We start from the raw sequence: 27,797 nt of genomic DNA on the forward strand, positions 1-27,797 counted from the left end.
AGTGAAGTCTATGCATGTGACAAATTCTCTCCCAGGACACAAACAGAGGAAAGTCTGTGCTGCTGTGGAACCCTCGGCACCCTTAAAACAATCTAGTCCTCTTGTCATGTGGGTACTTTACAGAAAAAGGCCCACATTACCCTCACTGGTATCGCTGTCTTTCATGCCACCATGGACCGGAATAAACGCAACTCCATCGCCGGGCTCCCTACGCGACCCGAACGTAATAACGAGGACAGGGGTGGTTTCGGAGGGGTAGGGGGCGGCGAGATGGCGCCTTCACAGGTCAGTCGCTGGTTTCTTTCTTCATTTTTATGAGCAGGACACATTTCATATGTGCAGAGCATACAGTGCTTTATAATACACAGAGGTAGGAGTTAGAAAGAATGAATCATATTGCTTCCTTCTTGATATCTTTGGAAAGAGAAACATTTGTCAACAACGTTGAGTTGTGACACACACACAATATTAATAATCAGCTCTATGAGCCTGTGATAATTGTGATACATCATGTGAGATTAAAGGATGCTTATTGTTGTTGCCAATCAGTCTGAAAACGATTGCTGTTTTATTTTTGTAACTGAATAGTGTGCCATAAATTGGAATATTGTGTGCAAAATTTATTATAATAATAGTCATTATCACCAACGTCAACCATTTCACACCTTTTTTTTTTTTTTCAATCCGTGGTTTTAGATATTCTATGCAAATATTTTCACAGATGAACAATAACAAACAGATGGAAAACACCGTTGATTGTTTGAGTTAAAATATTCAGTCTTAGTATAGATGAACAAGGCAATTAATGTTCTTGGAAGGTTTTGAGGGGTGAGAAGTTTGAGGAAAAATCTGTGTGTGCTGGTGCAGTCAGTCTACATTTTCTAGCCTTCTAGTTATTGTCCCACTTCAAGGCAACATGATCTCCCTCTGTCTCAATGTTCTGCAGCAGCAGCAGCAGCAGCGGCGGTCCTGCAGCATGCTCGTCAGATAAAGACCTTAACCTGTTGATACCAGTCAGTTCTTGTCTTCTCCAGGTGGGCAGGGTGTGGCCATCCTCCTACAGAGCCCTCATCAGTGCCTTCTCCTGTCTTACTCGCCTTGATGACTTCACCTGTGAGTGGATTGGCTCTGGATTCTTCTCCGATGTCTATAAGGTGGGTGGAGATTACAGTTTGTTTTCTCTCTTCTCTTTTCCAGAGAAGAGGCTCTCCTCGATTATCTCGCCTTTTCTTCCTTCACTTTTTGCCCAACTCAATCTTTGTTGTTGGACCTCATGTTCTATTCATGCCTCCCTGTGTCCATCCATCCAGACCGGTTTATTATCGGCCAGACAGTCTGTCAGATCACACTCACGCTCATTTGACCCGATCGATTTATTTTTCCTGCTACGTGACAAAAGTCGTGCTTGTGCCTTTTGTGCAATCGTCACAATTAATAGTCATAGGAATAAAAAGAAAACTTGTTGTGCCTGGCCTTCACTAGAACATAGCATGTATATGTACTTAAACTGCTAAAGCCAAAGTAATATCCCATATGATTTAATCATGTCAGGTTAATATGCTTAGTGGGTCAAAGATGGGTCACTCAGACAGTTTTAGGTCAAGTTGAACTGCAGTCGCTTCCAAAGACATCACTCAAACACAGACTTATTGACCCTGTTAATTGTTTTCTCCTCCTTCAGCCAAGCATGTTTGGCATTATTTCTCTGGTTGTTGATGTTAACCAATCAAGCATCAGCGGATATACATTTATTTAGTCTCGTTTGTTGTATTAACAAGGCCACATTTTGTCATGAATCTCATGACTCCTCATCGAGGAGAGGAGGCTGAAATAAACGACCACGGTCTTGACGTCGTGACCTCTCGAACACCGCTGTGTGCATGCAAGGCTAACCTCTTGTTATGTAAAGGCATAACGCAGAGAATAAAGTTGACAAGCATGTAGGGAATGGTTGCGGTCTCTCGCACATGAATGGAAGTAATCAAATTATTGAAGAATAATGGCTTCGAATTGCTTTGGATGACATAAATTTTGCAGTATTTATTAATTATGTATTATAATTTACAAGGGCTTCTATTTTCTCGCCACTGCCTTGTGTGTTTATTGGAATTGTAATATGGTCTGGGTGCACAACAATAAGCCCTCTACAGCACATCTATGTAATAGTAGATCTCTATTGGATTGGTAAAGTGGTTTGAAATTCAGTTTCCATTGTGTCTCGCTGTTGGGCTCCAACTCGGGGTTGGGCTGATTGATGATAGTGTTGATGGGCTCTGACAGCTATTGGATGGCTCAGGTTGACCTTAAAGATAGGGCATATTATAATAGATTATTATTGGCCATATTGAACCTTTTATTAAGCCCTTTGTTGATTGTAACCCGGCTGTCTGAAGCTGCAAGTGAGTGAACGACAGAGACATCCACATTGACAGCGTGTATCAGTGAAACAAGTTCGGCTGCTTGGGGTTAAACAGCGGCCACTTTGCTGTTTTTAAAACTGCATTTCAACTTCATCATTTTGTTAGTGACCTTGGTGAAGAGAAGCTGCCCGAATACCGTCCGCCACACCACTTCCACTGTGACCCTCCTCTCTCCATTGATATGCTATAGATTATATGAAACGCTATGAGACTATAAAGCATTTCTCTGTACGATTTATAAACACTGGCGGACATTGTGATGCAGGTTGTGCATCGTCTGGCATATCTGTTGAAAGCTACGTGTGCGGTTCTATCATTTAGGAAAATGTAGGCGTATAGTTGAACTATGGCCGTGATGACTCATAATGAGTATTCATTCATTTCAAATCAGAAGCGAGGGAAAACAACTGTAATAGAACGTCCTTTTTCCTGATCTATGATAGACATTTTTTGACCACCTAAACCAGTTGAGAAGCTACTGATGTGGGGGCGGAAAGACTATTGAAGGGGATGAAAAATTGAGATGTTTTCAGGAGGAGGAGAAGAACTTGGGGTTGAGTACTGGGGGAGATGAGGATTAGAGGCGGTGGGTTGTTGGAGGCCACGGCGAGGAGGAGAACGAGGGGGATCAGGAATACATGCAGATGGGGGGGGGATGTGAGGAATGGGGGGGTCGCAGGAGGATAGACGGATGTGGGGGAGGAGGTTCAGAGGAGTGGCCATCTGTTGTTTCGGGCCGTCCTGCGGTGGAGACGGTCGGCTCTTAGCCAGGCCCCTTCCTTTGAACTTGAACAGAGCGATTTTTGTCTCTGCGCGGGCGAGACCGGCGGAGTAAGAGAGCAGCGTACGCAGACAACTCCCATAATCTGTGCTCTGTATACATAGAGAGAGGGATTTGACAATTTTGCTTTTCACAAAATCTGATGTCTCTGAACAGAATAAAGCCATTGCCTTTTCATTCTAACTTCTCCTATATTTTTCTCCTATTTTTTTTTCTCATATTCACCCAACTGTCAATGTACAGTACCTGCTGTAAATAAAACCCATCCATCGCGTCACCAGTGCACCCGTGGCTGTGATGACGGAAGAGAGCCATTGTTAGAACAGTGGAACCGCCTTGCCATTGTGATTGCTTTGATTTAATAAACATAAACATAAACGGATAATGCTTTGTTTGTGATGAAAGTTCTAAGCATCAAGGCATTGTCCAATGGGCTCCTGGCACTGTGGACCTTTTGATGCCTTCTGGGACTTTCCCTCTCTCGTTTGACTTTGTACGCTCACAAACAAACGCAATAATATCAAGCAAATTATATGTATATATATATATATATATATATATATATATATATATATATATATATATATATATATATATATATATCGCTGGTGGTATATATTTTTGTACGTTATTTATTTTCTCCACAATCCTCTGGCGCCTCCCTCGGGCCGTCCCAACCCAGAGAACCACCGCGTTAGAGGAGGATATAAAGCTGCCCGCTGTTGAACAGGACTGTCAGTGTGTTTGGACACACATTTCCATAGATACACATTTCCAGGTTTTTTCCCTGGTCCTCTGTCTCCCTGTTTGCAATGATTACCCAAGAAAAATGCGGGCTATCCAAATTATGCTCCACCATTTTTTTTTTTTTTTTTTGCCCAAGGTACACACACACATGTCTAATCACATATTATTATTCTTGTTTTCAACAACTAAACACACTGTGTCACAAGTGCATGTTGGCAGCATTGACGCCTCCCTCTTTTTCATACATCATGTCTTTGGTGGTTAGAAAACAGTCGTGCCGTTGATGTATAATGTGACAGTAAGCAGCTCTGTTTTGCATGTATTTATGATGCTTCTCAATGATTTCCTGTCCCGTGGAGCTCTGGGTAATGTTCCAATAGGCTCTTTGTTGCTGCTCTCTACCTTCAGACACAGGAGTATAAACTTAGACCTGTCGGACTGCTGTATTAAAACCTGCATAATGCTCTGATTAGGTTTCTGCTGTCAGGAAGTTAGTGAGCAAGTGTCTGCAGCAGCTCAGTCATTTAGAGTGCTGCTCTCTGTGGTTTGCAGGTTGATATTTCCTATCTGCATGCGCAGGAGTGTATTCCGAAAAAAATGCAATTTGTTGTGCTGCGTTGTGAAGACCTCGGGTCACTTTACTGCTTCAAAGTGAGTAGACCCGCGACAATGGGAGCCAACATGTACAGCAAACTCATTTGTATTTGCCTCATTTAGCGAGATTAACTGTGTTTGGTGCTCTTTCAGAGGCTTTGCACCCGGTTCAATTGACCGCGGTTATTTTTGGGAAGGAAATGTCAGTGTGTTTGGAATTACTCCAATTTAAACTATTTCACTCTTGAACACATGACACATGTAAAAGGAATGTTAGGAGTGTTTTTATTAATTTTATTTTGTATTGCCATAGAGACACTATGCACTATTTATTTTATTTTGTCACAGTTTTTTGTCTTTTAATCTTTAAACCCATTACCAATAGAACACCAGTATAAGCTGCTGTGTACTGAATATACTGTAAACGGCCACTTGTACTATACATATCCACATATGTCACATTCATATTCATGAAACAGTCTGGACATTGTTCATATATGGACATGCATCATTTTATAATGCATTTCTCATCTTTCACCTCCTAGTACACAACAGCTGAACGTTCAGCTCAAACCTGTCCAGTAATGATTCAAGATTCAAGATATTTTTTATGTCATATGCACAAATAACAGACAGTTACTCTGTACAATGAAACGCTTATTTTGCTCGGTCCTCCTAATACACAGAATCACAATAAAAGGTAAAAAATAAATAAAAAGAAGGCACAAAATATAGTAACAGTATTGAACAAAACCCAGCGATGTAAAGCTGAATACTTGGAATTTTCTTCAAACAGACATTGTTTACATCTAGCTTTTATTTTGAATATATATATATGTATATATATATATATATATATATATATATATATATATATATATATACATATATATACATATATATATATATATACATATACTGCGATCACAATATGAATTCAGTAATATGAATAGTTCATGAGGATCTCTGGTTGTAGCCACATGTGAACTGTTTGAAACCTCTCTGGGGAAGAGCTTCGGTGTTGTCTTCATGCCGTGACCCGTCTCCTGCTTGCCTTCCACCAGAGGCATGCTGGGAATGGCTCCAGCCACCCATGGATGGATGGATGGGGATGCTACCACTATCTAACAATTAGATGGAAACTAAAATCCCAATGCTCAATTATACAAAATTGATTGTGCATCTCTGGGTTGACACATCTATTTTGTCATGGCCGGTCAGCGGCGGCTGACCTCATTTCAGTTCTCTTTGTGAGCCGCCGTCCTTTTCCGCTTCCTCTGTTTTCCTGCTGCATGAGCCAGAAGTAACCATAATAGAAACGCACCGTTTCAAGCCGTTCATGTGTTGATTTATTTAGTCTTACATAATCCCGGTTTTAGCAGCCACCAGAATACAGTTAACGTAGCGCAGTTATTGGGATTCAGCCTTTGTTTTTTTTGCCCCGTGGACTTTATTTGTTCAACTTATTGAAGCGTGTCATTTGTTTTCCAGGTACGTCATCGGGCTTCGGACCAAGTTATGGCTCTGAAGATGAACAAGCTCAGCAGCAACAGGGCAAACATGTTGAGAGAGGTCCAGCTAATGAACCGGCTCTGCCATCCGCACATACTCAGGTTTGTAACTGAATAATTAACACACTAATTATATCCAAGGGGCTTTATAAAAAGGGTTTAGATTTTCAGATCACATGTTTGAACTGAGCTTATTCAATGGGGAATAAGAAACAAATTAGAACCCATCAGAAACCAAAATAGCTACATTTATGGTGCTTATAAAACAAAGCGAGCAACTATATTTATAAGCATCATCCAACTTAATTACATTATCTTGTAACATCAACTACTTTGTAAAACGTGGTTATTGTTTAAAGGTCCAATCCAAATGGCCTCCGTTCAATGTAACAGATTCAACAATAAGATGTGGGAATAATTTGGAATAAATTAATTAATCACTTTACAGTCGGCTTATTTTACGGTTTATTAAGAGTTTAGGTCACTCAATAACTGCTAATAATAAACTGAGAGAAAATCCCCATTATTTCCACACAAATGACGTTACTCATCATATTAGTAATTTCCTTAACGCCTGCCACTTTTTAGTGATATGATATTAGTGTGTGCTACTCTCACTTGCTCATGAGTGTGTGGTTGTGACACGTTTCCTTTGGGGTTGGCTAGAAACTACGTCAAACTCAGAGCCTATCACATACCTGCAAACTTGTCACCTTTCGCCGAAAATCGCTGGATAAGGAGAGGACAATGGAGATTTGTAATCTATATAGTTATGCGGTTATAATCACTGTCCCACAGAGAGAGGTGTGCATGTTCAGGTATGACATAGTATGGTCAAAATAAAATAAAAAGGCTGGTACATTTGACATATTAGTGTAATATTATTAATACAAGTGTAATATTATTAAGTGAAATGTAGTAGTAGCAAAACAATATTCAGTATAGTACAGCAGTATTGCATATTGTAAGTATTAAGTCTACAAAATACATTAGCAATTTATTAGAAATGAATGATTTTAAATGCTGAAACTTTAAAACTACTAGGAGCAACAAAAGACCGTTGAGAACAAGTGTGTTTGGAGGTTTGTGTGAAACTGCTTTTAGCTGCGACGCTGCTCACAGATGAAACCAACTTCCTGATGATAAACATAGGCGCCCCAACTCTAGCCGGCCTTTTGTAATGTGGCTTTTGTTTAGTTTAGTTTACTGTCTCCGCTGCATGTTGTGTCCTTTTTATTGAGGTTAGGGAAACATGTTTTGTATTTAATTTATTTATTCATTTTTATAACCCTTTTTTTTTATTGCATTTTTAAAATTGTTCCTCTGATGCACTTCGTCCTCTTATGTAAAACTCTCTAAACCGCCTCCGTATTTCAAAAGGTGCTGTACAAATAATAAACGGGCCTGGCAATTTATGACAGGAAAAGGAAAAGTCTGTCGACTAAATAAAACTTTATGGCAACGAGAATTCAAATGACTTCAGCGCCTCAGAATAGTATCACTGTTCATTGTTTTTGTTTTCGTAAACACTTTCTGTCCAGCTCACATTTTGGGCTCCTGGGTGGGAGAGTGTGTGTTTATCAACATGCACACGCATGCATAAATGTGTGTGTGTATGTGTGTGTGTGTGTGTGTGTGTGTGTGTGTGCGTGTGCACACACACACACAGTATCTTTTACAATGCTATCTTTGTTGAGCCAAGTGTATTGTGCGAGTGTGTTTGTGCGTTAACAAGCAGACACTGAGGGGGTCATTGTTAGCTAAAACCCAACAAGGACCCACAAAGTCGACCTTTTCATTGCCTTGAGAATTACGAGGCCTTCAACGCTGCTCGTGAACAAAGCTGCTCTCCGCGCACACGTTGTTTCACTTAAGTTGAAGGGGTGCACTGTCCTTTTTGGGGGGTTTTAGGATATTTTCCAACCTCTGGGGCTTAAAATGTATTACAAAAAGCATTGTCATGAAGCTAAAACTACGTTTTTTTTCTCCGATCTAATGAGTGATGGAGAAACACACGCACGCAAGCCAAAGAGCATTGTGTTTATTAAGAATGTAGAAATTGATAGGCTTGTTTTAGGGAGAAATGGATGGTATGCAGGATAAGCAACGGAGCTGTTATTATCCCGCTGATAACAGACAGTCTGGCAGTGATCACTCGTCTGGTCTTGCCCGCTGGAATCTTCATCTTTTCTCAACTCCTCTTCCTGTTTCCTCTGTTTACTCACAGCACAGAAGGCCATGCAAGTGTTTTGTGTCCATATTTTCATTTACATGACCCTGTAAAGCGAGCGCTCGGGCTAAGAGAAACTAAAAGCTTGCTGTACTGTGAGGATACGTGAGATGGCCTCAATGCTGATTTAATTGATGTCCTTGTGTCAAATCACGGCATTATGAGGACTTAATCTTGCATCTCTTCTGTGGTTTTGCAGGTTCAAGGGAGTGTGTGTCCACGAGGGCCAGCTGCACGCTCTGACCGAGGTAGGAAAACACGCCGTTTCAGCGGTGAAGCTTTGTTACAAACACATCATAAGCGTCTCTACTAATGAAAGGTGGTGCACTGGTCCTGCAATGCTTCTCGGGAACCGAGACACCCGTGTGTTTGTTTACGCTCATGCTGTTTTCAGGTGGACGTTGCGTCATCATGAGCACAACGCAGAAGCACGCCGGTCTGTAATTGTGGAAAACCAAATGAACTGAATGTTCTTCAGTGTAACACTTAGGGTGTGTGTGTGTGTGTGTGTGTGTGTGTGTGTGTGTGTGTGAGTGTGAGTGTGTGTGTGTGTGAGTGTGAGTGTGTGAGTGAGTGAGTGAGTGAGTGAGTGAGAGAGAAAGATGGAGCTGATACAATTCTCCAGAGAAGCTTGATGTTGCTGCACAAAGACTCTATTTTACGTGTGTGTGTCTCTGTGCGTGTGAGTGAGTGACAGATAACTAACTGTGTTTGTGATGCTCATTGAGGCAAAATGCTTGAGTAGCAGTTGATATATTTCTCTCCTTTTATGTAAAAAGTCGGTTGTACAGAAGGTCAGATGTAGCGCTCCTTTTTTCGAGGAGAAATGGGAGATAAAAATATAACCTGAAACCTAATTAACGGGGCATTCCTGTTGTAGCGAGTTGCTCCTTGAATTACTTTTGGTTCTCTTTAGTTTTTCTGCTCTCAAAGACACTAAGCACTTGTAAAAGACATGTAAAAGAGGATATTTGTGCCTATATTGCACATGAGATCAATACAACTTCTCAAGACCACCGGTAATATAGAAACTGACGAGTCTGACCAACACAGAAATCTGCAAATATACAAAAAACGATTATGCGGTTAATTTGGAGAAAAAAAAAAGGTAAAATAATCGGCAACTATTTTGACATTATGGTAAACTGTTTTTCACCACTTTGGTCTCTAATATTGTTATGGGTATTTGCTTTTTTTTCATTATTTTTCTTCCGAAAGCTTGGTTATCTAGTAACGTTTGAGAAACCAGCAAGAGAACACAAGATTTAAATAATTATCCAACCAAAAAACCCAGCCCAGTGTTGCCAATTATTTTTCCGAGGAGAGCAGCGAGCAGCACCAGCTCCACATATCGATCTATTGTTCGCTGTCTGGGTGTAAAGAAAATTCCACAAAAAAAATGTTTCCCCACTACCCACCCTCGCTTTATTGTCGAAAATAATTCCCACATAATTAAAAGAACCGCGATGTCCTGCGCCGTGGGAGGACCGCTTTATGTCCCGTGGTCAGGCTCATATTGGGTGCACAAACTGCACAGAAACACACATTCAGGACGGCTGTAACTGTAAACACGTTATGTGGCACAAAACACTCGATTCATCGCAGTCTGAAGAAAGCGTTTCACTGTTGGAAATGCTTCCAGGCGCACGCACATGTGCGTGATTGTGCTGCTGCTTCGGCTCCGTGAATGCGCATATTGTAGCCCCGGACAAACAAAGACAAACACCAACTTTCTGCAGGAACAGAGCACATCTTAAGATGCCAAATGCACACAGACACATTCCTCTTCCTATACACCGCAGACGCAAAGTGAATCCGAGCGTTGTTTCGACGCGCGTGTAAATATACATGCGCGTATAAATATACATGCGCGCACGCTGCGGTAGGGCTTGTTTTCCTGCCGCGGGGTAAACAGATCCTGTTGTGTCGCGTCAGGAGCAGACCGAATAACTCTGACCCCGGGAGCAGGCTCCTGCTGTTTAGTTACCTGACCCCACGCTATGAGGCCGTGCTCGGAGGAAATGGAGAATTAAGTTACCGCGTTGCCCCGAGCTACCTCAAGAAACTCACCGTCTCTCTCACTCTCTCACTCACTCACTCAGACGCATGCAGGTCCACAGACCACTGCAGAATAAACACAAAGTATAAGCAAAAGAAAACACGTTTTACTTTAGTGAGATTCAAATTAGGAACAATGTGCAAACACCACAGCTATTGGACAATGATGGATATCCTTCTTCCACAACCCTGTCCATTAAGCAGTGAGCCTGATTTTAGTTTTATTCAGACTGAGTTGAGGGTCCAAATCTTTTTTCATCGCTGTTGTGATATTCATTGCTTTCTGTTTATGATATGTGTAGCAATTAGTCCAATAAATCAAAGAAAATATGAATCAAAGAAAATAAACTGTGGGTATGTGGGTTATGCAGCCAAAAGAATGCATTGTCCATGCAGGATTCTGTTTTTGTTTTAATTTATTGTAACTAAGCAAACAAACAAAAGAACAAAGGAACTCTCCATGCTGCCTCTCCTGTGCTAGTAAAAAAACATAGGCCTACCCAGGTGCATGCTGGTCCTATAGCCGCTGACTCCTACATATAAACCCTAGGTGCCCACAACATTACCCAATCAATAAACTAATAAGTAAACCAAGACAACAACTACAAATAATGAAACTAAACTAAAAACTATCAAAAGAAAAATGTATCCTAATACATTAAAATAGTCTAACCTAAATAAGCAAACAACTAGAATAAATAAACAATACTACTTGTGAGTAAAATAACTTAACATCCAATAAATATCTCCTACAATATGTTTGAAAGCGTAACATAAAAAGGAGTCTTCAAGGCACCCCAGGGTGCGGCATGGCCATCTTATAGACCCGCTGAGCACCAAGCCTCTGCTGACTCTCCATCTAACGCGCTTCATAGGAAATGCTCCTGCAGGCATAATCTGGGCTAATGGTAATTCATGACCCCTCGGCAGGATTATACTGCTGTTTGAAGCGGCTCCCGGCAAACAAGGATGCTTTTGTTTGAGCATTTCTAGGTTTGCTTTCAAACCCGAAACACTGAATACCGAAGGTGTCCCGTAAAAAACTAATGTCCGAAACGGTGTGTTGCTCACGGCTCAATCGTGTGATTGATTACTGTGGTATATCAGTAACTCCACAAACAGGATAACGCAAAATTCCAGGAAAAATCCCAGAATAAGAGGCTTTTTTCCCCCCAATGCAACTTTACTCCCCATTCAGTTCCTTCCAGGGCTCAGTGGGTGCTCTCTTTCCCTAAACCATGGGATTTCCATGTCGGACCAGGCACACTTTGCCCTCGCTGCGTATTTCGTGAGGGTGAGGATAAAGTGGGTGCTGGCGAGGTCTTGAATGAGACGACAAAAGGAATGAAGTTGGATTAGTCTGAGTTTTAATTGTCTCTCCAGTGGAAGCAGGCAGACAACAGATGTGGGGAACTGAGGAATTTGTTGGACAAATACTGTAATCCTCTGAGTGTGTGTGTGTGTGTGTGTGTGTGTGTGTGTGTGTGTGTGTGTGTGTGTGTGTGTGTGTGTGTGTGTGTGTGTGTTGAATTTAAAAAAAAAAACGAAAATTGTTTTAAGAGATAAAACCACACAATAAATAATCAAGTCGCAATATATTCGTCCCCAATATAATCCTACCATATAATGTAATATTTGAATAGAGGAATTCATTCATTTTGTTCTCCTCAATCTGGCACTTGAAGGCTAAACCGATAAAACAAGAACCAGTTTCCTCCATCGCGTGAAGAAGTAGAGACCTCATCCCCTCGACATGCGCCCGCTCATGTCCTAATTCTGTGCATGTCCGTCCCATCACAGCGCCACTAGACCGTCCCTTTGTCCCGCCTCAGCTCCATCTAGTTAGCCACCGTTGCCCGTGATATGTGACATGGGATTAGTGCGTCTGCGTGTCTACATGCGAGCGAGAGAGCAAGGTCAGACAAGTTATTCTGGATCAAAGCCGACAGGCCGAGTGAAGGACCCCGGATACTTTTAAACCCACTGAGCTGATTTGTCCTCTGGGCTGCCCGTCGTCGGCCTGATCAGACGATCAGACGGTCGAAAACTAGCGGTTCTGTGAGCCGAGTTGAACAAGGAGACAGATTGGCCCCCGGGCCTGTCACCAGTCAGTCATCCAGCTGGATACACAGTTTAAATGTGGCACCAGTTGATTTTCAAGGCAACTAACCAGTCTGTTGTTTCTGTCACTGTGAGTGTTATATTGCTACGATTAAAGTGTCGACACTACGTTTGTAATGTCTCACGTTTGATTCCTGTGAAAAGTGGTAAACGTCTCCCCAGATCGAATACACGGAGGCTCGATGCGGCCAAACAGCTGAAGACCATCTACTGTTAGTAATCATTGGCAAAGGATGTTGTTTAATTTCTTCAATCCATTGATTCTGAATCCCATATCAGTGTTTTGTCTGTTTAGTTTTTTCTCACAATTATTTGTATATTTTCATAGTTTTTAGAAGTAGAAACAAATATTATACTTTATAATTTCTTTGATCCGTTTGCTGGCCTAGCACACGTTTTCTTTTGTGTTCCTTTTCTTGCGTGCCCATGTTTTTATTAATATTTCCCTTCCTTATTTCCCTGTGTCTTTCTCCAGTACATCAACGGTGGAAACCTGGAGCAGCTTCTCGACAGCAACAAACACCTGAGTTGGCCCACGAGGGTGAAACTGGCCTCTGAGATCGCCGGCGGTTTGGCCTACTTGCACTCCAAAGGCATATTCCACCGGGACCTCACCTCCAAGGTTAGCTCGATGGCTAATCGGTCGCTAAGAGGAGACACCGTTGCTCTAAATAGAACCGCAGGCCTTCTTGTGGCCTCAGTACAACACAGCAGCGTTTCTTGAAATTTTTTATTTATTCGTTTTGATAAATGTTAACTTTAAAATGTAGTATTTTTGGTTTATATAATAGAAGAGGAATTTCATTAACGTAGCACATTTTTCATTTGGACTTTGACTGCTTTTTGTGTCGAGTAGGTGGCCCATTCAGGTGGCCCAGTATTTTTGCAAAGTACAGTCCAGTAGTCAAATATTAGTGGTTTTGACAATATATGTGTTTGGGCTCAGGGTGATGCAGTAATATCTGAACATAAGACTTGTCTTGGATGTCAGATGCTCTTTTACTCCTGGACCCGTTAACCTCTCTAGAGCTGGAACAGGAGCAGCCTTCACTGACTCGTATCCATTGCCTCTCTAAGCGGAGAATAAGAGAAAAGAAATGGTGCGGTCATAGCCTCGCAGATTATAGTTCCTCGAATTAATACAAAGAGCATTTGTTTATGACTCAGACCTCAGTCATAAAGTAAGTAAAGTTTATTTATACTGCACTTATCACAGACAAAGGTCACAAAGTGCTGTACAGGAATCGAGAAAAACATAAATTATAAACCAAATTGACCAAAACAGTGGCCAAAACATTACAGCAGTTAAGAAAGCATAATAAAATACACATTAAAAGATGGTACAGTAAAACAAATAAAGAAAATTAATGAATAAAAACAGATATAAAGCAGGCCATAGAGCAGCCATGAAGCTCAAAAGACAAAGCAACCTTTACTCTTTTTTTTTTTTTATATATTAATTAGTTTTATGTACTGTGACTTTATGCAGTGTTCTATAGATTATACTGTGCGTTCTTATCGAGCTAAATGTAGATATGTCCTATCATTGTATAAACTATAAATTAAGTACAAGAGGAATAAGGCTCTGACGCAGAGATTTAAAGGGCAAGGTGACAGTTTCAGACATAAAACATATCAGAGATACAGCATGGTGCAGCAGTAGAGTGATGTGTAGAAATACATTGTGAGTATGTGGAACATTAACTATTAACTCAACGAAATGTGAGCTTGCGAGCGGACACGTTATTGTGCAAATGAAGTGCACATGTTTTTTTTAAAGTGCAATTACAGAACGGCTCGGGTATTATTTATTAACGACCGTTGGAACATCGACAGTAACTGCGGATTCACAGATAGTTCCGTTTAGAGGGAAGAGGAAGAGTCCAAACTTCAAAACTTTGCATATTTATGTTCTGTTATTTCCTATTTTGATGCACAGAGAAGGACAATCATACTGAAGGCCTGAGTTTAATCAGGAAGTGGAGGTTTTGGCTCAAATTGTTGTCCTGCAAAATGTTTTTTTTTTTTTCTTCTCTAATCACTCAGTGTCGCAACTTCCTCAATGAAACATGATAAAATAATGTTGATGTTTTTCTATATTCACAGAACTGCCTGATAAAATGTGAGGACAACGGCTACACAGCGGTGGTGGGAGACTTTGGCCTTGCAGAAAAGATCCCCACCAATCCGTAAGGAAGTTCTCCGTTTCTTTCATTTATACAAACAGTATATTGTGTCAATGCTCATTTCCATTCATATACAAGTGAATGTATATTCACAGATGATATAAAGAATGTAGGGTTCTATTTTGTGATTAGAACAGTAATAAATAAGCAAATAAAAAGATATTCCAAATACAATAAATAAATAACATCGACAAAGATAAAATAAATATACTAAATAAAAGGGATTTCAAATAAATCTATTTCTAAGAATTGGAACATTACTTCGATAAGGCATTCTAGGATTATTGGCTTTTACCTTTTTGTAGGTATAAAAAACAAAAAAGAAGCTCATTTAGTTTATATTAAGTGCCTTGCTCATTCATTATTCACTACTTTTAATATTAACATTGAATGTGTAGCAAGAAATGGGCTGTTTAGTTATTTTACTGGCACGATTACGTAGCTGAGTCTCGAGCCACTCTCATCAACTGGTACACGAACCCATGAACTACCTGCCAATCACCAAACTGTGAACAGACAACCTCGTGTGTTTTGGAGCTCGAAAACAACTTAATTATTTACCATTAGGGCCGTGTTGTTGTTAAAGCTGCACTACCCCTCGTTTTACACCAGGGGTAAATCTTCAAGTATAACATCTGGTGCAGTTTATTTTAAATAGCCATAAAATCCAGTCCAAAATGTAAATTGTCTGCTCTCCGCTACATGTTTCTTTCAGTTTGTCCTGTTCCAGCTATTTGTAACTCCCTTCTTCAGCGTGTTCCTCCTCCTCCCCCTCCTCATAGCAGGCGCAGGGTTATTTATTAACACGTGGGTCTGAACAGTAGGCCGCAGATCACATTCCTAACTTTAGTGTTTTGATAACAGGAGGATACCATCAGTGCAGGGTTGCTTTTTATTTATAATGCTGCAGTATCACAATGAAGGTGGGGGAGGGGTGGTTGTTTTCTGTTTTCTAAAACATCTTCAGGGACAGAGTTGATACGACTCAGACACATGAGCATTTCTTTATTATTGTGTATCTTTGCTCTATGTGGGTATCCGAACATGTATGAATAATGCATAGAATGTAGCCACACCTATCATTCTTATGTTTCGGGTGGTCCAGTCCGTTCTCGTGGACTTGATGTCAGGATGAACTGATTCGAATTTGGTGGTCGGAGGTCGCTGTGACCTCACAAAAAACTTTTTTTTTTTTTTTTTGGCCATAACCGAAGAATTCATGCGCTAAATGGGCCAATTTCACACAAGCGTCCGATATGTTCAAATCTTCACCGTACCTGAATCTGAACGGAGCGGAGCAGCCGGGACGCAGTGGGCTTATTAGCTTTTTTTTATCTCGAAGGTTGTTCATCATATTAATGTTAAGGAGACAATATTGAACGAATTGACATGCGCTCTGCTCTGCCTACGTGGATTTTATTCCAGGGGAACACAGAGTTCAGGAGTCACCTCGGAGCCTTCTGAAGTTTCTTTGAATTTTCCGACATGAATGGCTTCCTCATTATAATTCTGAAACATATTCTGTGTGTGTGTGTTTGTTGTGTGTAGTGCCGAAGTAGAGAAACTGTCGGTGGTTGGCTCTCCTTTCTGGATGGCTCCAGAGGTCCTGAGGAATGAACCCTACGACGAGAAGGTACAGTCCCGAACTTTGTCCACTTTCAAGTGGCGAGTAATGGTATTAACCGAGATGATGTGGAAATAACTGTCTATTTTAATATTTCTATGTACTATGTTTTACCTCACTTTTATTGAGTATTACTTCTTATACACTCAACACTTAAATACTCAGATACTGTACGTTTATATATTTACTCTATTGGTTTTTCTTATTGTAATGTGATCAACCTCTGGCACAATAACTTCCTTCTTCCTTTGGGATCAAACTCAAGTACGATTGTATTAGATGAGTTTGAATTACATTTAAACAAACACCTGGGGTAAAATGGATCATAATAACCAGCAATTTTTTATATATATATATATAGATCAAAGCAAATTACTAATGATACATATTAATTAATAATAGGATGAAGACGCATAGTTTTCATTGATCTCGGAATTTCTAGGAAGTCGTGTGATTATATTATAGTTATATTTCCGACGGGGAGCTCAGAGGGTTTGGCACATTTGAAGCATTAGTTAGGGAATATCAGGGAGCGCCACAAATGTTTTCCATTGTAATAAAAGCAGTTTGACATTTATGAAACCAGCGAGGAGCTTCTTTGTGTTTGCGTGTCTCAGTGGGCGTCTCTCTGCTTTCAGACCGACGTATTCTCCTATGGGATAATCCTGTGTGAGGTCATTGCAAGGGTGCAGGCGGACCCGGACTTCCTTCCCCGCACTGAGGTGAGCGCTCCTCTCCTTTCACCTGCCGTCCACCTCGTATCCCTCCACCTGCCGGTTTGCTTCGTACACAGGTTGACCTGCTGGAGGCCCATAATACACACGCTGTTTGTGTAACATTCACATGACACACACACACACACACACCGTGAAGTCTTGTTTTCCCTGGAAAAACTATAACAGAACTGAAATTATTGTTCATCTGGCTGATATTATTGATCAAATATAGTTTATGATATACAGTATATTGTGGTATGTGTGTACATGTCATACACCAGTTTGTTTTCCAGGTGGAAAATGTCAAAACTAAATTTAAGGGATCCTTGTTGACCATATTATGTTTTCAATACATGAGTGTAAATATGATTTGAGAGATGTTTGTAAGTTTACTGTACAAAAAGCTAAAAAAGGGATTAAAAGAATATGTATTTCTATTGTATGAGTTCACTTATGGAACAACACTAACATGGATGTAAGAATGGTCAACTCATTTTTGGTTTTCAAAAGGATTATTTATAAAACTATTTTTGAGGGTTACGTGTGTGAATGAAATGTATGTACATGGGAGATGTTTTTATTTATTTTAAATTTATTTCGAATTAATTATCTGATTTAATTGATAATAATAATTTTGGATAGGAATATATATATATATATATATATATATATATATATATATATATATATATATATATATATATATATATATATATATATATATATATATATATATATATATATATATATATATATATAAGCAAGCATTTTTGCTTCTACCTATACCTTTTTTCCGACTTTCTGTTTTGTATATTATATATAATATTGTAATGATTGACTGAATAAAACACACAAACAAACAATATTGATACATTATCTTAAAAGACTAATATGGCTTATTGTGTAAGAGGCAGATTTAAAAGGCCAGTCTGTAGGATTTAGGAGGATTGTGTTTTTTGGCAGAATATAATATTAATGTGTTTTCTTTATTGTATAATCATTTCAAAATAAGAATCGTTGTTTTCAAATCAGTATTCAGTCATTTGCCAACCGCAGCGATCATTGCAGGTTTTTTTTCAGTATATTTTGACAGTATTGTAAAAAAATATATATAAAACTGAGCTTTTAGAAACCCGCAGGGACATTTTCCCACACAGTGTTATTCAAAATGTCAGAGCCAAAATCCAAACTTGGCAGTCGTCGGCGGCGCGTCAGAGGGATTAGTTTGACATGAAGCTGGTTTTGGCAGAAGAGTTTCAGTCTGTCAAACATCAGATGAAGCTCCGTCTGTCTTTGTCTTCATCCCACTTTCAGACGTGTAAATACGAACTTCCTGTTTTAATAAATCTCTCCCTCGCTCCGTCTTCTCTCCAGAACTTCGGCCTGGACTATCACACGTTCCAGCACATGGTTGGAGACTGTCCGCATGACTTCCTCCAGCTGGCCTTCAACTGCTGCAACGTGAGTCCACCACACGCTCAGACATGTCAGTGCTGCGACAGCCCCGTCTGCTTGTGAAGGACCCGAAGAGTCTCTCTGCTCTTTGGATTTCTACTGTTTTATTTTTCATTTCTTAAGTAACTATTATTCACTGTTCAGAAAAAGAGGGGCAATCTGATTATCTGAGTAATCTGATTTAGTTCACCATCCGGGGGTGGGGGGGGGGGGTCTTCTGTTCACTAAAAGCTGGATCAGTTACTAGGCAGACTCTGCTTTTCTCAATAGTCAAACAACAATTTTCTCGTTAAAATAAAGTAACTATTGAGTTGAGGAGGAACGTTAAGTAAATACAAGCAAAATAAATAAAGAAGATTTCCCTCTGAGAGTTTAGTTTTGCTCACTGGACTGGGATTGGGATTTTTTTTAATTACGAGCCACAGAGGATGAGGGGATTAAAGATTTTGGAGCTCCCTGCTGATTGATCCTGTATTGGCTGCCTCCTGGTCTGTTGTCTCGCTTTTATCATCCTTTTTCTCCCTTATCCTCTGTCCACGTCTCTCTTTTTTCCAGAGCACCCCGACTGTAATTAATTTTCTTAATTAATTAATCAGCGGTTCATCTTGAGCCATATTTTCGTCCCCCGTCTTCTTTCCCTCTCCCAGCAGCCGTCTCCCTCCAAACTGTCTATCTACTTCCTCTTCCTGCCAATGTTGTTTTGCTTCCCTATTTTTCATCTTCAACTATAGTCCATAATTCTCCTCACTTTTAAATGTTTTCAACAAAGACGCCCGATGTAACATCTTGGCTTTCCTTTTGGGTCATTGTGTGCGTTCCCTGTGGACAAAAAACTATAGTGTCATAGAGTCCCTTTTTTTAAAAATCAAAAAAAAAAAAGATTCCCACGTCGTAACTTTAGGGGGATTTTCAATTGTACCACTTTAAGCTGAGAAACAGGATGTTTTCAATAAAGTGCCAATAAAAGCCATAAAACAATCTCCCTGTGTGCCATAAAACCAGATAGTAGATTCTCTGGAAAACCAACTTGTAAAATTAAATTAAATGCAAATGCTTATGCATTGCTATAATGTTGTATAATGAACATGGTATTATTGTATTAATGTTACATGCAGCACCTTTTTAAATGGAAAGTGAGCTTGTTTGTGTATGTTTTTGCTTTTCCCTGATAATAATCTGATGAGTGCAATTGATCCCTTCTTCTGCACCGTGTTACTGTGTATGAATCTCATGTTTCCCCATATCTCTTGTGTTTATTCTTCTTCTTCTTCTTCTTCTTCTTCTTCTTCTTCTTCTTCCTCCAGATGGACCCTAAACTCCGTCCTTCCTTCCCAGAGATCGTCAGGCACTTCGAGGGGATTCTCGCGGGCCTCAAAGTTGAAGAGATGGAGCACGAGTGCGACCAACTCGGCGATGACAACGACAAGAAGACCGCATCCAAAGGTAAACACGGCCGTCTCACGTCTCACTCCGCGATGCAGGGATTTATCATTTCAGCTTTAGCTTTTACAGCCGAATAAAAAGTCCCCTCCTTTTGTTTACGAGACACCTGCAAATTCCTGTAAATGTATCATCCTGTAATATCCAAGGAAGGCAACAGAAAGCTATTTTACATCCTCCTCCTGACCTCTGGAGCCAGGTTTGTTCAAGCCAGACTTCACCTTTTTAGATAGACTTGTCAGGAGAATAAATACCTCTCTTTCTCCATCTGGATCCCGTGTTCTTTGCACTCCAGTAAGTAATTCAGTAAAAATCCGTACCAACATTTAACTGTATCACACTTCAAAGAAGTCTTTGGTCGCTGATATTATAAACTTCACCGTGACTTAAGAGGAACACTGGTCCGAGATTGTAATGCGTACTTTGAGATACCTGATCCGCGCGGGCGCAGGTTTCACTTCTAATTCGGTCCAGCGTATCGCCGCCTGCATGTCTGACCATCCAGGAGGCCGTAATGTTTTTGTTAAGAAGAGCCAAATGGCTCCTTTTCAATCAGTACTTCAGCGCGTGAAGAAGGAGAGCGCGAACATATGACCTTATGGACTCTCACAGGAGTCCAGTTCAACTGAACTATATTTATGGAACAGTCTTGGGCCTGTTGGCATCAGTAATATGTCTTTAATATTTAGAAAACATGGCCTGGATTTGAGAGTTCTCGCTTGCCGAGTACATTGTGAGGTTTTTCTGCTCCACCTCCTGCCGCCTCGCTCTGTTTACCTGATAAAATCACCATTTCCTCAGAAACCAGCCTCACACTAGTAGTGGGAAATATTTCTGTTGCATAACCACTTTTTATCCAAACATTTTGGCAGGGTATCTTTTTTTGGCCCTCATGAGTCACATGAGTAATTTTGTCAGACGTTTCCTGTCGTCAGTGAGACACACAATCTCACAGAAGTGCAACACTAAATGAGTGTTCATGGTTGGCTCATTTTGGGAATACAGATTTTTGCAAACTAGGAAAATGACTAATTGTGTGTCCACATGATCGATCTTTCTTAATAATGTGATGACAATCAATCGCCGCAAACCGGGACTTGATCTTTTTTCAAGACGAAATCCCTGTTTCAGTCATCCTCAAATTCTTATGTTTTTTTTTTTCCCTTGCTCTATCAATGAAAGTTTATGAGAATATTAAGATCCAACTACACTTCAGTGAAGATTTCTGTTTAAACGACACAAGATTTAACCTGTATTGCCACCTAGTGGTGACATTAGATTATCTCTTTTACATTACATTTCATTTAGCTGATGCTTTTTATGGGGTTAGTTCAGTCTCATTAATGACAAATGCACACAGAAAGATTCACAAATGCATTCCAATGATTTATATAAATGTAAAAAAAAAACGTTGATTTTTCTATTTCTTTGTGGATTTGTATGGATTTATTTGTGGATCGCACTGCATTTGTTTGTGAATAGCTTCCCATATGTAACAACATATGATATGTCTATTTCAAATGGAATATACACCTCTAGAATGTAAAACTCGTAAATGTGATGCGACATGTATCACAAAACTCCCCTGTCTCCTGGTTCAAGGTGAGAAGATCCAGGGCTTCAAGCGGCTGAATCCTCTCGGGTTCCAGGATGATAAAATCCCTCCAAAATCTCCGCGCCCCCGCCGAAACATCTGGCTCAGCCGCAGCCAGTCGGACATCTTCTCGTGCAAACCGGGCAGAAAGGTCAACGTGCAGGACCCTTACTACAACCCGGCCGTCGCTCAGAGGGCGTCCAAAGCCCGCAAGGTCAACCCGTTCACCGCCCGAGAGGACCTGTGCGGGGGCAAGATTAAGTTCTTCGACGTGCCCAGCACGTCCGTCTTCTCGCTGGTGTTTGACCTCCGCTCGCCTCCGGGGAGCGCGTTCAGTAACCAGACGTCCGCTCACGGGCCCGGAGGAGCCCAGCAGGCGACGTCTTACTGCTGGCGGCAGCTGCCAGGGAGACAGTGCCACTCTTTACCGGTGTCCCCGCAGCTGCCGCGCTCCGACGTCTTCCGCCTTGCCGCTGACGTCGGCGCCAACAACAACGGTTCCGTTACCTGTAACTCCAGCCAGCTCTCCGCTACGCTGCCGGGTGAGTTGTCCGTGAGATGTCCTTTAGTTTCCTAAGTAATACTCTCTGCGCTGTACATATCTTTCATCCCAGCTATTTTTGTATTTCTTTTTCTTTTTTTATCTCTTTCATCCCTGTTGTTTTTATATTTCATTTTGTGTCTGTAAGCTGCTACTCGACAACACATTTAATTTAATAAAGTATATATTCATTCATTAAGTTTAGCGTTTTTTACATTAAAATGTAATGTTTTTCGCTTAAAACGTGAACCAGCAATGCAACATTATTTGGCATTGAAAAATTTGAATGCACCTGATTTTTATCACATTCATCATAAACCCATTAAAAATAGAAAATCTGTACAAGAATAAGAAATGCAATGTGGAATTATAAAACAGAAGAAATAAGTAAATAATAAAAATGTGGAGATATATATATATATATATATATATATATATATATATATATATATATATATATATATATATATATATAGTAAAATAAATAAAAGTATAATATACATGGGTAATATTTAAGTATATAAAAGAATGTGGATATATAAAGATATTAAAATATAATTAAATGTAGAAATACAAAGATATTAAAATATAATTAAATGTAGATATATAATAATATATATATATAACAAAATAAGAAATATAAGTATTTTTATTTAATCAAGTTTTATAAGAATAAGGAAAACATAAAGGGTTTATAGATATTAAACAAATAGAAATGTATTTGCAACAAGAAAATACAAAGAAATATGTACAGAAAGAAAATATATACACATGTATGACTATTTTTCTGCTTGATATTATTTTTTGTTTTTATATTTTCCCTTTCTTCAATTTACTTAATTGTTTTTATTTCCACATGTATTTTCTTATTCTTTTAAAGATATATACTTTTTTTATGGATCTCCTACACGTTCATGGTTGTTGGCCAGCAGTTGCAGAAACTAAGCCACAGGCTTTGGATAATGTAATATAATATAATAATTGGATAATAATCGTTCACTGTTTTTCTCTCGTTTCCGCTCAGCAATTAACTTCAGGTCTGACGCGCTCCTGGCGGGAAATGACGTCCGGCAGAAAGCAGCGCTGAGTGTCTGGGCGAAGAAATACGTCGTGGTCGAGATCCCACCTTACTGCAGGCAGCAAGGAGGGGAGGACAGGAAGGAGGGAAAGGGTGAGGAGCCTTGGGAGGAGGAAAAGGGGGAGGAGCTTGGGGAGGACTGGTCTCCGATGGTTCCCAGCATTGAGAGAAACAGGGGAGAGGCGATGGACTGCTCCAGCATCGTGGAGGAAGAGGAGGAACGAGAGAGAGGGACAGACCCCGGCCCCATGTAACACACACACACACACACACACAAGATGGAGGTGATGTGGTGGATTTGGAAAAGAGAGGGAGGACTTTTTCCTTTGGATGGAGAACATGAAGGCTGCTGACCGACCTGACTCATATAAAAACACATTTGAGAAAGAAAAGAAAAAAAGAAGTATCTTTCAAGTGAATGTATCACATGTTGATTCATAAATCAAGCACACCTGATGGAGATAAATAACTCCCTTTTCAAAGATATTATTACCCAGGTGGAACAGGACAAGTCTCCATCCAGCATTAAAAAACAACAACTGCTTCTATCAACACAATGGACACTCGGCATAGAGATTATTTTTCTGAAAAGGTTGTTTATATTTAATATTGTGAGATGATGTAGATTCTTTTTAAAGGTTTCTTATATTATGCGTCTTGTGTATGGAGATCCCTCGTGTTGTGTACGTGTGAGTGTTTAAAAATCAAAGCTTGTGTTTTGATACTTTAGCTCTGGGTTTTGTCGTGTGTATGAAATCAAAAGAATCCCGTACCTTTCAGATTTAATGATTTGAGACGCTGATATTCAGACGGTAAAGTGAGGTGATTTATAATAACTGGGTGCCTGAAAAAACAACACTAGACATTTTACACCAAGTCTCCTCCGACTGATTCACGGGGAACTCACGGAAATAGTGAACTTAGAGAGGAGGTGCATTCACAAGCAGTGTTGTCGAGACATTAAATCCAGACATTAATATTGTAACAAAAATAATGTAGTCCTTGTAAAGTTGCTGCTCGAAAGCCAACTTTACAAATCTCAGATGTCGGAGTTTACTCAAACACACCACACGTTGTCAAAACGATCCCGTCTTCCAGCTCAATTAACACAATGAAAATACAGCAAAAAATATGACGGAAAAAAAACAAGTTTAAAGCAAGACTGTGTAACTTTTGAAAGACAAAGGCACACAATATTTTTTCTAATGAATAAAGACTTGAATTCATAAACAATAAAACCCCTTTCTGTCTTCAATGTACTCAGGGATTTACCCGCTAACGCCCGACTTGGTCAGGTGGTGTGACCGGTAGCTCGTACATATGGTGGCTAATATCAGAAAACTGTTTACTGACATTAGTCATTTTGTGAAGTGCGACTCACACAATTCGTGTCACAAATACAGTCTCCGAGCGTAAGGAAGCTCTTTCACCCTCAAGAATGTCGTCATTGAAGCAACTCGTGCTGCAGTTACCGCATGTGGCCACAGTGGCCGCTGTTCTGCTAAAGTTGCATAGCCTCGCTTTAAAGTCAAACCTAAAAAGAATTAAGAAAAATAGGGCTGCGTTTTAAAATAGTAAAAAAAAAAGAAAATGACCTTGTATGTCTTTTCCTCAGCAAGTGACTTCTCCTTGACCTTGATGGAAAATAATTGGACTTTCCTTTCATAAAGGACAGTTCAGTGTACCCTGTGCGAAAGTAAGCATCTTTCCGTGAAGAAATACTCTCCAGATTTGACACAACTGATGATATTCAAGCATCTTAAGGAGCCGCCATCGTTGTTTTGAACTTGCTGCCAGCAGCTCCTCGCAGGACGCCGTCTGCTCCGCGCCTTGGGGCCAAAATCACATTCCTGAAGCAGGAAGAGATGTATTTTCATGTGTTGGAACCTTCCAAATAATAATAATAATTCAAATAAAGACTATTGGAGTGCACCCAATGTGTTCCCCGAAGATGGGAAATCAATCTTATTGCACTTAACTTACAGCAAAAGCCAGCAGGAATGTAAATTATATATCAACCATGTACAAAAAAAGTCAATTTACTGTGTCAAAAGTCCGACAAATGTGTCCCAGAAAGCCGCCGTGGTCTTTCCTGGTGTGACGATGCAGCTATACTGTCCCATGCACGTCATAATGTCATAATATAAACATGTTGGAGTAATACTTTCAGTAAAACCCCTCACAAACTCCACGATATTAAATTGTTATCTCTAACCCCGGCGTCTCAAAGGGAAAACCAGCGAACTTCAGTTCCTCATGAACTCAAAAAGAGACGTTGGCTAATGGAATTTTCAGGAGCAGATGAGTCAGTCTCGCAGAATACAGCTCAAGTTGGATGAATAATATTTAGATTTGAGGGAAACGAGTGTTTGATGTCGAGTTTTCCACTTCTGTTGAGAGAAATGTCCAAACCAGGCCGAGAGCGGAGCCGAGTAGTGTTTGAAAACATGTAAAAAGGTTTGTCCATGACAATTTATTCGTACTGAATAGAATGTAAATGTTCCTTCGTGCCCCTTAAAGGATAGTACAACTGGTAGAGGCAGGATTTCAATATTTATTCTTGTCATTAATTGTTCATTTATTTTCCACAAACAGAAGCTATTTGTCTCACAGCAACACACCATGTGACGTTCTCTCCTTTTGTTCTCTCACTCCAGTAAAGAGACGTTTCCTCCTCTTCTATCGTCCAGTCACTCAACAAAATGACTTATGAAATTAGATTTATATTTAAGTCCCTTATGATGCTCTGCTCACCTCAGCTGGAGCTGGAATGCACTTGTACAGCGATAATAAACCACTCATCACTACTTTTCTATGCAACAAATGTAACTTTTATGACAATGTTTTGCAGTATAAAGGATCTAATTTGATATTTATGAGAAAACATTTTTAATGTCTTACCTTTTTGTATATAAAGTTTGTTACCTGCTTTGATGAATACAGATTGAGATGTTTTTGCTGATTGAATAACAAAGCTTCTCTTGACTTTTTCTTGCGCTCGTCTTCTTTTTATTCAGTTAGACTTGGATTTTAAAATGTTGAAGTCACATTTGTTTTGTTTTTACGAGCGAGAAAACTATTTAGAAATTATTTCTGAACTCTTCTGTCCATCTCGATGGGAAAAAAAAGTAATCTTTCAAGTTGCGAATATTTGCTAATCCAAGAAAGGATTGTGACCAGAGATGACATATTTCCTTGCTTGTTTTGTATTTAAATACATGTTTTATTTTGTCTAACAAAAATGTATATTTTTTTAGTTTGACATGGTGAAAATCAAGCCTTGACTTTATTGATCACACGTTAGAGGCACAAACTGGGGTTAAACTCAGCCTCCCTTTTGTTCATTATCTAGATTAACTGGATTACGTTTTTGTAAAACTGATCTGATCATTTTGAGGTAATACAGTGCAAAATGAAATATTTTCATATTTATTTCTGTCTGTAGAACTCTCCTAATGTATGTCACACCAGCAAAACATATAAAACAAGCAATATATATAAATAAAAAATAAATAAAATATATACATATATTTCAACAAAAGGTGAATGTTTGTGCTTTTCAAAAGATATTAATACACAAGACATGTGTTTTAGAAATATTAACAGTGTTATTATGACATGGGGCAATTTCAAAACGGGATGATACACATTTAAAGGGATATACCGGTACTGACCATTTACTGTGTTTACAAAGTTTCATGTATTTTTTCTCCAGTTTCAGGCAACCAACTGAATTCTGTACACACATTTGTATGAGTTATTGACTGTTGGTTGAGTCCACAAACATGAAAAGAATGGAAACTAGCTGAGAGGGGAAGAAAAATATTAGGAAAAAAAAAGGCTCAGAAATTCAAAATATACATACATGTAGTTGAACTTGCAACCGAACTGTTGTGAAACTTAAAGATAAATGTATTATTATATGTATGCATTATAAAATTGCATTAAATTTAACATGAAACTGTTTTAAACGACGAAATGTTGAAAACTAACAAAAACAATTGAATCAGTCAGATGTATAAATTGCTCTTTAAAAAAAAAAAAAAACGGTGAACTCAGTGTGCCGTTTTCTGATGCGACTTCAGACTGGAGCGCTGCGTGAAGCACTTGCCGCACAGCGAGCACTCGTAGGGCTTCTCTCCGCTGTGCACCACCGCGTGCCGGATGAGGTTGCACTGTTTGGTGAAGCTCCTGCCGCACTGCAGGCAGCTGTACGGTTTCTCCCCCGTGTGACTCCTTAGGTGCTCCTTGAGCTGACTGAACCTCACGAAGCCTTTGTCGCAGAACGTGCAGCTGAACCTCTTCTCGCCGATGCCGGACCTCCAGGGCGTCCTTATCCTCCTCGTCAGGCCGAAGCCGCCGCCGAAGCTGCTGCTGCCAGCGCCGCGGTTGTGCCCGCAGAAAGAAGAGGCCACCGGGTTTGGCGTCGTCGTTTCCTCGTTTGTGTTCTTCGCTTGAGGCGAGTCTCTGTATTTAAGCTGCGATTCTTGAGGAATCAAACATTGATCCGTGGCACCGTGTCCGTCATCTGGCTGTGACCGCTTGCATCCCAGCGCTCTGGCTAGTCTTTTCGCGCGCGCCGCACTCGCCGCGACCGAGTGCGATTTCCCGACGGCCGAGTGAATTTGAGGCGCCGCGTCCCCCGAATGCAATCCACTCTGAGACGGGAACACAAAGGGAATCGGCTCGAACTGATGCTCG

The 27,797-nt window shown here is 40.0% G+C and overlaps 1 protein-coding gene across 1 annotated transcript; it reads left to right on the forward strand.

The window, feature by feature from the left end:
- Positions 1-171: 171 nt before the first annotated feature.
- tesk2 (testis associated actin remodelling kinase 2) lies at positions 172-27,055 on the forward strand (the record flags this gene model as incomplete). Its single annotated transcript, XM_079224566.1, has 12 exons — positions 172-285; positions 1,035-1,154; positions 6,034-6,155; positions 8,483-8,531; positions 12,938-13,084; positions 14,569-14,651; positions 16,197-16,281; positions 16,911-16,994; positions 18,363-18,449; positions 19,748-19,886; positions 21,486-22,019; positions 23,043-27,055. The coding sequence occupies 12 exons, from the start codon at positions 172-174 to the stop codon at positions 23,348-23,350; spliced, it is 1,872 nt and encodes a 623-aa protein (XP_079080692.1). The 3' UTR covers positions 23,351-27,055.
- Between the last annotated feature and the right edge of the window lie 742 nt (positions 27,056-27,797).

This window comes from Taurulus bubalis, assembly GCF_910589615.1.
Source record: "Taurulus bubalis genome assembly, chromosome: 1".
NCBI classification, from domain to species: Eukaryota; Metazoa; Chordata; class Actinopteri; order Perciformes; family Cottidae; genus Taurulus; species Taurulus bubalis.